Here is a 12,564-nt window from a genome sequence, read left to right as displayed (position 1 = left end):
GGATCCCAATTGTTTGGCTTCTTTTCCCTCTAGTTCCAGGCTACTGGCCCCATTATCCCAGCATCGGAGCAGCCAGGTGGCAATGTGCTCACCTGAACGACGGCTATAATCTTTTCGCATATCTCGCAACTCGCTTAAGGACAGGGATCGGGTGGTCTCTATTTCATTCATTACTTCTCCCTCCTCTCCCCGCGATGGCCCTGGTTCTTCATCATCCCGTTCTAAACGAGTTGATGTCCGCTTCCAATATTTCGTCTTGTGTATGGGGGCAACTGATACTGGTACGGGTTTATTTTCTGAGCTAGCTCCGGTACTTGTTGTGGGGGTTTGAGTGGCTGCAGTGCCTGTTGTCAGGGCTGGATTGTCTGCAGTGCCAGTCACTTTGCATTTCAATCCAGAGACATTCTCTTCCCCCTGGGGGCACTGAATACTGTTGAGCAGGGCTCGGTATGCATGGGCCAGACCCCAGCATGTTGCAGTTATCTGTGTCTCTCTGGAGTTCCCAGCGTAACAACATACTTTCTCCAAGTATTCTACTAGTTTTTTAGGATTCTGCACTTGTTCGGGGGTGAAACTCCAAAACACTGGGGGTGCCCACTGCCCTAGGTATTTGCCCATGCTATCCCACATGCCCTGCCACTCGTAACTATCAAGCCTCGGGGCAGATTTCTGGGTAATATTCTTAAGTTGCTTAGTCAAAACCAAAACAACATGCCCAAAAACTAACAATAAGTGCACCTTAACCACCCAAGGATGTTCAAGATACAAAAACGTTGTTGTAACAAAGGCACAGACATCATAGAACAAAGTTGCAAAGGTACAATTCTATATTTCCCCCATATAAAATCTCTCAGAGGAGGAGGTATAGTTGCTAATTGCCTCAACAAGGTGGTATCCGAAGTACAGTAACGGTTTCAGCAAAAACCCCAAATACCAGATAAAGCTGAAAACGAGTGTTTGTATAACAAATCTTGTAGGCAAAACATTACTAATCACAGCAGAACACAGCAGACTCAAACAACCAACACCGATTTTTAACACCAACTGCAAAAAGGACAACATGGTGCTGTGACCAGCAGCTGTTGTTATCTCCAACCCTTGAGCCCCACGCTGGGCGCCAAAAAGACTGTCGTGGTTTAGCAGCAGCTCAGCCCCACACAGCCGCTCGCTCACTCCCCCACCGGTAGATGGGGGAGAGAATCAGAAGGGTAACGCTCGTGGGTTGGGATAAGAACAGTTTAATAATTAAAATTAAAAGAAACAACAGTAGAAATGCAATGTAAAGGAGAACAACGAGAGGCGCAAAGCCCCAGGGGAGGGGGAAGGGAGGGGAGAGGGGGAACGAACCGCCGAAACAAACCGCACGCGCCGCCCCCGCGCTGCCACTGCCCCCCCTCAATATATTGGTCATGGTGTCACATGGTATGGAATGAACCTGCCATTGGCCAGTCGGGGTCAGCCGCCCCCACCATGGCCCTGCCCCTCCCAGCCCCCCTGCCACGCCACGCGGCAGAGCGCGGGAAGCTGGAAAGGTAGCTGACCCCCACAGTGAGGAGAATTAACCCCTTCTCAGCCAAAACCAGCACACAGACCACGAATGGCATGCCATGAACATATGTTTACAAAAACAAGTGTATGTATACATGTATATGTGCAGTTAAGAGAAAAAATTTATGTCTGTAGGCTACAACCTACTTGCCATTCAGATGCATTTTTGTTCTTATGGTATTAATTCCCTAGGATATGGTATATACGAACTTTATTCAAACAAAGTATTATTTGAATTGCTGCTTGTTTGTGGCATGCTTTTCAGGGTAAACTTTTAAGTTATTTGTTAGAGTACACTTAATATGTTATCTAACTAAGGTAGTTCCATAAACGTGCACACACTTTAATTCATAACTTGGGGTGAGATCATAGGAAAAAGACTGTAACAGGTGTTACTGAATAATAATGTGACCTAAAACTTTCCAGATATAAAAAACTGAAAAGTAAGTTTTCTGCTAGAGAGAGAAGGACGTTTAATGGAGCAAATTCTGAAATCCTGTATCAAATTTATCTTTAATGAAGAAAATTCCTACCCCTTTCCTGATACAGAAATTTAATGTTGCTTAATGAAATTTAATTCTGCCTAACAGATTCTAGCAGGGTAAAGTTTTAATTATTTTTAATTTTATGTTAAAAATATGGTGTGGGTGGATGTTAAAATGATGCAGTATGGGGAGAGTTACTCGTCATCATGTACAGCTGGAAAGAAGCTGAGAGTAAATGGGAGACATGTATTGGGAAGAGGAGCTTGCAAGGGAAATAAGAAGTTTAAAGTAAGTAGAGGAAGAGGAAGCCAAAGCAAGAGAGATTTTGACAGATAATGTAATAGCTAGAGGAAAAAAAAGAGTCTGGGCAGATGAAAAGGAAGGTATGCTGTAAAAGCAGAGAAAGTAGAGAAGAAAAGTAGAACAGTGGTGCATGGTGGGAGGACAAGAGGTGACAAGGAAAAACTGAACCAAGGGAAGTTCTGATTCAATAAAAGGAAAAACTCTTTCACCATGAGGACAGTCAAGCAGTGAAGAGGTTGCCTGGAGAGGTGGTGCAGTCTCCATTCTCAAGGGTTTTCAAGTGCCAGGGGGGTAAGGGGCTGAGCAACCAGGCCTGACCTCATGGGTAATCCTGCTTTGAGCAGGAGTTTGGACTAGAGACCTCCTGAGGTCCCTTCCAGCCTGAATTATCCAGCAGTCCGATAAAAAACAAAGTTTTGTTAGCTGCATATTAAAATTCGTTGTGACATGGCAATGACGCAACTTTCCAGAATGACTGTTTTGTTCACCCAGACAGACTCTGAAAACCAGGAATGAAATGCTGCACGCGGTTAGCTTTACTGGCAGCCAGCAGAACTGGTGAAATCTGTGGAGTTACAAGTCAGTGCTCCAGCTGTGCTCACTGGGTTCAGTGTGATTACGCTGAGTGACAGAGAGCTCCATCAGCTTGCCAGAGGTGGGACACAGGCAGTCTTGGGGAGGAAGGCTCTGCTCAGCTTTCCTTCCCACAATACAGCAAAGGTGCAGACCACCTAAATTAACATACACATCTTTTCGGCCACTTGAAACAGTTGGGATTCTAATGGAGATTGAGTTTTAAACCTCAACCAGAACAGAACTGTTGCTTTGCTGTGATAATTTATAAATGGTGATTTTCCAGACTTATTTTATTCATTTTGCTTGATCATTTAAAAGCATGCAGCATCTTTTCAATGTGTATATTATCATTACTTTAATTTTTTCATACTTTGTTAATAGACTTTTCCCCTATAACATTACATTCCTCCTCCAGATTAAAAATACATTTTTTCACACTTCATTCAATTTTGCTTTCTTCTTATTCAACCTGCAAATCTTAGTTGTCTTTTTGATAGTCGTCTCCTTTATCATTTACATTACAGGAAGTTAGAGCTTTAAGGGGGCTGGGGAGAGGATTGAGATGGGCTTTTATAGTTGCAGTTGTTGAGCAGCCACTTGTGAGGTTACTTTTGACACTTGCTGTTGAAAACTGACTCCTTTTTAAAAAGAACTGTCTGAGCATAAGTTATGGTGCCTTTTTGGATTCCACAGCCTTCTTCCACATGTGGACTTTTGTAATAGCTCCAATCTGACCTTCTTCATTAAATTACTTAGCTCAATAGAATCTGAGTTCTTGAAATCTGATATGCCAGTGTGGTTTCTTGTGTACATCTATCTTGTATCTGCAGTGTATCTGCATTCCGTGTACAGTACTAAATTCAAGTGGCTCTTGCTCTGATTTCAATCTACCCACCAGTTTCTTTCTGCTGATAATAAATTAATTCAATATGGTTTCCCATTGACACATTTTTTAGACTGTAGAGTTATTCTTTACTAAGTAGAAACCAACTTTGATGCATGTTCAGTTATTTTTTCACCCAGTGAATCTATGGGAAGATAATTTCTCCCACAGTTGTGGTGTCCTGTGATTTCTAGTCCTGTGAGAACTGGCCGTGCATTTTTTCAATTCTCGCTTTCATCTGGTTGTGAAGGTTTATAAACAGATGTTTATTGTTCTCTTTATTTCTTCCCCCCTCCCCATTCTTGCTAACTTAATACAAAGGCAGTTGCTACCACTTTTTTTTGTTGTCATGTTATAAATATTGGACATAATAAATGCCTATGATTCATAAAATCATTGTAATTATCTTTTGGGATCCTCAGTGGTTAATTCACTTTTCCTGCTCACAAAAAATTGTTTAAAAATCACAAGTCACTTTCCAAGCTCTCCAGCAGCTTTAAAATTAACTTTCAGGTCTGTATGTCTATTTTTGTAAAGAAGTTTTTGAGTTTACAATAGAATATATGTTTACATAAGTAATACATCTGATTGAACTTATTGTGTGGTATATAATTATAAAAAAACCTCTCCACATGCAACAAATATGTATCTTTAAATTCAGACTTGTTTGAAGAGCAGTTAGGCCATGTTTTTATAATTTCTTTTATGTCTTTCACTACTAATCTGTTTTGTGGTGGTGTTTGGTGTATTTCTGTCCCTGAAGTTTCATTGAAGTCTGCTTTAAACATAATTAGACTTTACATTTATGAAATTTCTAGCTGCCTATGGAATGGCTACCCCGAAGACACTGGAAATCTTATGTTTTGGTCTGCATGTTAATTCAACATCTAAAGGATAAAAGCCAGAATTAGAAGTGAGAGTTCCAGACTTGAATTATTTTTATTTGCTTGCTTAAAGAAAAGAAAACACTCAATGAATCTTGAAACTGTAGTCAATAACAAGGGAAAACGCTAATTTTCTGGAATATTTGCCTTATGGAGCATATCAGGCAATAACTTAAAACTATTGTTCTTGGTGTCAAGAAAATATTATATTTTTCCCCACCTCAGTAAAAGATCTAAGAAGTTCCCCATGCCAAGATCTTTGTCACTGACTCTGCAACTTTTTTGATATTGAGGTGAACAGTTACATCTACTGTCTCTCTGAACAGTATCTTCAGTACATTTTTTGGGCTATTATGTAGCATATATTTTTGGGAAGGGGATTTATGCTGTCTCCTGATTTTTTTTTCTTTTCTTAATATTGCTACCACTGCATTTAGTGAGCTGTTGAAGGGATAAGTGGTTTGAAGTTTTCAGAAAGTTACTTTCTTGGATGTCATCTAATGTCAGTATTGTGGACCTGAACAAGTACCTTTTCATAGAAGTCCCTTGTTTAAATGGGGTTTGGGGACAGGTCTTATGTGATGTTTTCATGTTGTACAAAATCATATAATATGAATTTTATATTTAAGATGTATGTAATATAAATTATGTAGTTACATTAACTGTGGCTTGAAATAATTTACAGCTTGAAACAAATTTACAGCTGTTGAAATCGTTCTGTCAAGAGACAGCACTATATGCATTGAAAGTAATGTTTAGCAGATTAGTAATTTTGATTGATTTATCTTTGCATGAAATGCTAAGGTTTTTTTCTTAATCACAGACAACCTATCACAACAAGTTTGTGTTATCACCTACGTGAAGGAAGCTGTTGCACAAGTAGGTTTTCTCCTTCATGAATCTCTGAAAAGCCAAATAAAAGTAAGTACAACTCTATGGAGGTAAACTGTGTGATTAATTTAATGTTTCTGGTTGTCTCAACTTGTAAGAAATGGTCTAAATAATGTGAACACAGAAACCAAGATCTCCTGTGTCATGGTAGTATTTATTACAAGGATTAACACCAGGTGTGGAAGTTACCAAGAAAGAAGCATCTTCTGCCCAATTATGCTTTAGAGGGGGATCTTACAGATCCTCTTAAAATGTATATATTAGATTAGGGGAGAAATCAGATCCAGACCATCCAGGCCATTTTCTTTAGATTTTATGAATTCAGTAAGGCCAAGTTGTTACAAATATGTTACAGAGGAAATGCTTTTCTTACTTTGAAGTCTGAATTAAAATCTGAACCAATTAAAGAGTAAATTGTATTCCTGCAGAGCTGCTAATGCAAAGTCAAATTAATCAGCCTTTTTGCAGAGAGATAGGGGTACGTTTCACTCATAGCGAATGCTCATTGAAGCCTTTGCTGTAGGATATTGATGGAATTTTCTACTGGCATTTAAGTCTCTCTTACTTTTCATTATTTCTACTAATAGAACTATCGCGTATTTTCATTTTCCCAAAGGTGATTAACATTTGGTAATTGCTTAAATCTTGACTGATCTTGGGGTGATTCTTAATTATATCTTATGTGATGATATCACATCTTTCTACTACCCAGAGAAGCAGATGGTGAGTAGCTGTTCAAGAAAGCGTGCTTCCTGATTTGCATAATTTTACTGCTGTAATGGTTTTATTCATGCCTCTTGATCTTCTGCATTGTGTGCTTAATAGTAGGATGTTCTGTAGCAAACGGTATTCCTATTTTTATGTAGAAATGTCATTTGACATTGTACTTAGAGTTTTTGTTTGGAAAGAATTGCATTTAGTATGGAAAATAATGCTTTATATCTATTAAATGTCTACATTTAAAAGTGCAAAACATTAGCCGTATGATGGAGCATAAGTATGTTCCCATTTCACTGATAGCAGAGCCATCGCTATTTTTCCTTTTTTCTCTCCATTTAAACTAATCTGCAATTACTAGGAAGACATCACTTACCCACATTAGAAAAAAAGTACTTCTTCAAGTGTTGACTTATCTATAACTATATATATATATTATGTTTGCATATAGCCACTTCAGTCATACCATGAAAACACTTCCAAGCCAGTCAGAGTAGTCAAAGAATGTGTTATGTTTGACCAGCCAACACCGTGACTCCAAACTTAGCAACCTCAAATCAGACTGGCACCAAAGCTAGTTAACATTTACAACAAGTTTCCAAATTGTCATTGTAAAGCCAGTAGTTGGGTTGGTCCGGCAGCTGAACTGATGGTGCATTTGAATAAAACTCATGTAAAATGACCACAAGCAAGGTAATGAGGGCATAAAATGAAGGAACTCCTACTGATATGGGACTGAATTTTTTTAATGACTCTGTTAAATCAGTTTATTTATATGATGATTTCTAGCACCATTCTCTTTTTTGATCCATGCTGTCTTTCCTCATAACAAAGTTGATTGTTAAATTTCTCAACACTTTCGAAATGTTCCTGTAAAGTGACACCTGCCAAAGAACTCCATCAAGATCCCTGTCATGTATCGTTCTTTGAAACACCCTTAGTCATTCATTTTATGAACCCTTAGACTGAGAATCTATAAAAAATTAATTATGTATTGAGTCTTGTTTTTAAACAGTAAATCTCTAAGAGATAATTTTTAAGCTTGCCAATACACAGGACTTCTAAATGTGAAGCACCTTGGAAAGAATATATCCACCGGGCTATGACTTCTCAAGTAAAGCACAGTAACCTTGTGTGAGAGAGATTTGACTCTGTACAACGTGATAATTTTTTAAAGCAAATTAAGCAAACCACACTGAAAGCTGGGCCTTTTCAAAGGGGTAATTCGAGGGTAATTGATCTAAATAAGACACTAATTGGGAATCATTCAGTAGAGTACATATTATCTGAAATTTAAACTATGGTCAATATTTTAACATTTTTGATAGTTTTGACACTCTAGTTCTATGTAGCAGTCATATTTACCCTTAAGATACTTATTAACTTCTAGATGCATCCTTAAAGAATGCTTAAAGAAGAATTCAAAAAATTATGTTAGAGGGATTTCTGAGAGAGTCCAATAACAAGATAATGCCAATAACAGGGAAAAATAGGCCTAAAAATGGAACTGATGAGATAAAGAAAATTGAAATAAAAGCTTTTCTAAAATAAATTAAGGCAATAGTTAATGCTTGCAAAGTACTTTAAGAGTATTTTAATCATTGTTACTGTAAACTGTATAACTAAAAATGAATGTTTTGCAAAAGATATCTTACTTTGAAAGACATAAGTTGAGTCTTTCCTTAAGTTTTTTATTTAGCCCTTTCTTCTGAAGGAAGCAAAACTAAATGAGGGCTGAAAGTGTTTTCCTATGTGACTGGAAATTATGTATTCTTGCTTATTCAGTGACAAGGTGCTCCTGTCATGTCAAACGTAATCAACTGGATGAAGTTGTGTGGGGTTTTTTGTGACTGGATAAATATCCACAAGCAGTACCAAAATATTTGGTTGTTTTCCATTAGGAAATTAACTAGTATTTTACTAGTAGAAATTCACTGATTTCTTAATCATTGCACTGTCTGTCTGCTGGATTGTATTAATTGTGATTTTAAATCTGATATAGATTACAGATTCCCAATGTCCTGGTATTATTTTTTGGTTTTATGAAAGTGGATGTTGAATAAAGTTGAAACTTCATCACAGGGCATCTGATAAATTACAGATTAAATTTAATAAAATCTCTTAAAAAAATTAATTATTAAAGAAAACATATTTATTATTCCTATCTTCATGTTCATAAAAACTTACCATCTCTGCTTCTTTACAGTAGCTGAATATCAATTGCTACAATGATCATAAGTGATTAAGCAAATCCATGTACTTTTTTCTATTTAAACACTGAGACATTATGTGACAAACACTTTTTACTGAGGTAGTATTTTTAGGTATTTTTTGCTCTCTCAAGTAGCTGATAACTTTGATTAATATTAATCTTAGTTTAAAAAAACACCCTTTTGCATAGGATGCTAACATGCCAAATAGAATAAGAATTAATTTTAGTTAGGCAGCTGTGCTTAGTTTTCCAAGAGAGAAATCTGACTTAGTTTTTGCTGGATAATATGACTGTAAAACAAAGGCTCAGTTTACTGCTTTATCAAATTGTTCGAGTTACATCAAAACTCTGATACACTAATTTTTAACTGTTCAGGAATACTTAAGCATTGTGGATTGAATATTGGAAGGAAAAACTAAGTAGACCACCTCTCTTGAGTCATGTTCCGTTTACCTTCTGAAAAGACTCTGGCATGCAGTATGCTCCAGTTCATCTAAGTACGTGCAAGGTTGTAAAGGTACTGGGGATTTCTGATTTTAGTTCAAGCCAGGAGAGCTCTGGAGTGTTGCATAATAAAAGTATTTTAAGTAATTCTTGCCTTCTGTGATTTTTTTTTTAAATCTCTTCAAAATATTAAATGTCAACTATTTGGGGCTGTGCTGTCAAATTTTCAGCCCAAAATGTTTCTAAAATCATTAGTGCATAAATATCAGCTTTTGGGTTTCAAACCACCTTTCTTTGCAAACAAGTTAGCTCCCCAAGTATTACCAGAATAAACAAATACAGCTTTAGATAGCAATGCAAAGCCTTTTTAAATGTTATATTGGTACTTCTGTTGGATTGTGGATTAAGTGACATTTCAAGGGAACACAGCAGTGTATTGCTTCTGTTGTTTGCTACTATATATAATATGTCTTCTGGGCAGAAATAAAGCTCATGTGAGCAGTGGAACAGTGAGGTTTGCTGGTTTAATAGAAGCAACATGAAGATTTTTTTGCCTTATTTTAAAGGTTTTTTTTTAATTGGCTTTGAAGTGTTATCTTCTCTTAGGGAACAAATTCCCCTTCTACTACCTGGCAATCCTGAAGCTGATAATGTAGAATCTACTTTTTATTTTAATTGGGATAAAATAATTTATTAGCTGGTGTTATAGTTAAAGGTTGCAAAATAAGTATGTCTGTGATTAAGACAGTATTTTAAAGTTTTTGTTGAGGAAATTATTTCCAGGAGAAATTCTAACTGATTCTTGTCGTATGTAGAATCCTAGCATACCTGTGCACCTGGTCTTTCATGTGTAGTTCTTAATTTATTTTTAGTTGCATGAAGACAAAATAAATACATATTTGAGTATTATAGAGATTTTCTCAGAATCGGAGGTCTAAAATCATTAGATTGTCTTGATCCTATGAACAGTGTTTTCATCTCTGGGAACAGCTGAACATCCTAACCCAGGCAGCAGCAGCGCTAGTGTCTGAATGTGCCAGGGCTGTTTCTGGAATGGCTCCCTCTAGCAGTATGCTTCAGCAAAAATTTGCAGAAAACTGCAGTGTGTTGGGCTCCATGCTTCACTGTTGAGTCACCTAAAAATCTGAGCAATTTTTAATTCTCATAGCGGAAATAATAATTGCCAATTTGAAATCATTTGAATGAACAAACTCTGCCATAGAGTTTTAGCAGATAGTTAAGGCTGAAATAAAATTTGTGACATAGTAATATTTTTTTTTTTTCTAATCAGGTTGAAGCTGTATCAGTATCTCTGAGTAAAAGTGACAGCCATCTACAAGACCTGTTTTCAGGACAGTGCTACAATTTTGTTTGCATAAATGTAAGTAGTAAGGATGCATGCTTTTAGTTTTGCTCTTAAACTTATTAGTAATGGTAAATAATAATTACATACTTGAATAATAAGTTGTTTTTATTCCTATCCCCTTCGTGTATCCATTCCGATGTTCGGTGTTTCTGATGTGCACCTTTGAGATACTGGTCCGTTCTTTCTCTCGTGGTTCTGGACTTCCGGCAGTATGTTGTTAAACCAGCCATGAATACTTGAACAAGAGGGATGCAACTGAAAGTAGTTTAAAATTTCCTTTTCAAAGATATTGTATTGTAGTGTCTTTTCTCAAGAAGGGTTATGTCATATCTGTAGTCATCTAACTGTGCATTGCTACTGTGGTCTAAAATAGCATTTCCTATTTTGGACACATGCGTGCCATGAAATCTGTACTTGGGTCGCTGTATGGGAACAGGAAGGTTTTAGATGAACCATATCTGAGACCTATCAGGACCCTTAAGCTTGTGACATATATTTCTTAGGGGTAATATTATTAATCTCAATTATTTTCAAACATCTATAACTTTACCAGACAAAAGCGTTACAGCTGTATTAAAACCAACCAACCAAACAAGCAAAACCACCCAAAACGAAAACAGTGGTGTATCTTTTTTTTGGTAAATAACAGATCTTTGAATTCCATTTTTATTAAATCAATGCTTGATGTTTTCAGTAATTCTAAACATTTATTTTAATTTAGGATAAAAAGTATGCTATTCAAGAAACCCAGCAACTAGTGGATATGTTGGAAAAATCAAATATCCCTCTCTTATATCCAGTTGTCCTTATTTCGGTAGGTAGCTCATGTAAGTTACTGTAGAAAGCATCTAATGAAATGTTTTTAAATGTTAGACTAGGTTTAAACTGCTGCTAGCTCTGAATAAAATTGTAAATTTGAACTAGAAATTAGACTGTAAATAGCATAATTTGCATTTCAGCAGATGTACTGCATGCTGTCAGGACATAAACCAACACTAGCAAATGACAATCTATTTCTGTGAAAGAGTCATTATGACTAGTCCTATTGAACTGTTAACTCCTGCTTTGCTATTGTGCTCTGTCTCTGCTGGGGATGCTGCAGATGATGTACTATGCTTGAATGCTCAGTTAAAACAGAATTAAGTGGCTTTATTTTTTTCTGTGCTGTGTGGTTTATTCAAAGTTTAAGAGTTATTGTTACTTTTTTGATCCAAGTTTTAAAAAGTAACTTTGAAGTATTTTGCAATATAACTTTAATACATACTTTACTTATTGAGATGTTGTAAGACTGAAAAATCTATTCTGGTATGTGGCAAAAGTTTTAAAGTGTATTTTTGTCTGAAATTCTCATTATTTGAATGCTGCTGCCAGAATAACTTAACCGTTCATGTGGACAACAGCTGAAGGTGTACATGACTTTTATTTTCCTCAGACTGTTAAAAAGGAGAAAATATGAGTAGATTTGAAAGTCTCTGTGCAGCATAACCAGATCCAGTTAATTCTGTCATTATGTTTTCTAGCTTAATAGGTAGGGATGAGAAGTATTGGGTGGAATAACTGTCATTAATGCCATATGTGGCAAGGACTGTGCCTCTGGACTACATTTATTATACTCTCCAGCAATAACACGAGATAATACGTTGTGATTTTAAAATATAATTCCATATATGAAGCTTTTGAAAGAGGAATAAATAGTTCTTTTACATGGGACCTAAACAGTTTCTCAAGTGCATAGTCTAGTGGACTGGAGGTAGAACTGAGCATTTACATCTCAGTTATAGGCTTAATCTGAAATTTAAGTGATGAAATTTCATTACTGATCTAGCAAATAAATGGGTTGTCGTGAAGATCAATTAATTTTGCAAATTAAAAAAGTTATATCCGTACCTGTGTACGCTGTTGTCTTGGAGTGAGCAACTGTGATTCTATGAACATCAATATTTAGCATTTTATTTCTAGACCGTCTTTTTTTCTTGACCCTCTTTCTGAGGAAGTTCAGGGTAGAGCTTTAATTTTACTGAATTTGCAAAGATAAATTATTTCTGCCTTCGACAATCAGAGCAATGACACACCTCCAATTCTGTTGCCCATTTTCAAGGCTACTGGGTGTGCAGAATGCTCTTTTCTGGATGGAGAATGTTTTCATTAGTCCTTTATCAAGAATATGAAAAAACATTTCTGTCTGTGTTGAATTTTGGGGGTGTGCAGATAAAGTTGGAATCGTTAATCAATTAGGTAATAATACAGCTTTAAAG

General features: G+C 36.4%; 1 protein-coding gene across 2 annotated transcripts in view; it reads left to right on the top strand.

The window, feature by feature from the left end:
• Window positions 1–12,564, top strand: part of CRPPA (CDP-L-ribitol pyrophosphorylase A) — a 129,933-nt gene that overhangs the window by 65,540 nt on the left and 51,829 nt on the right. For both annotated transcript variants that reach the window (XM_075082952.1, XM_075082953.1), the window contains exons 6-8: window positions 5,503–5,600; window positions 10,235–10,324; window positions 11,031–11,123. In XM_075082952.1, coding sequence (XP_074939053.1) covers window positions 5,503–5,600; window positions 10,235–10,324; window positions 11,031–11,123 — 281 coding nt within the window. The remainder of the gene's footprint in view (window positions 1–5,502; window positions 5,601–10,234; window positions 10,325–11,030; window positions 11,124–12,564) is intronic.

The sequence above is a fragment of the Phalacrocorax aristotelis genome, chromosome 2 (assembly GCF_949628215.1).
Source record: "Phalacrocorax aristotelis chromosome 2, bGulAri2.1, whole genome shotgun sequence".
Classification (NCBI taxonomy): Eukaryota; Metazoa; Chordata; class Aves; order Suliformes; family Phalacrocoracidae; genus Phalacrocorax; species Phalacrocorax aristotelis.
This window is presented reverse-complemented; position numbering and strand designations above follow the sequence as displayed.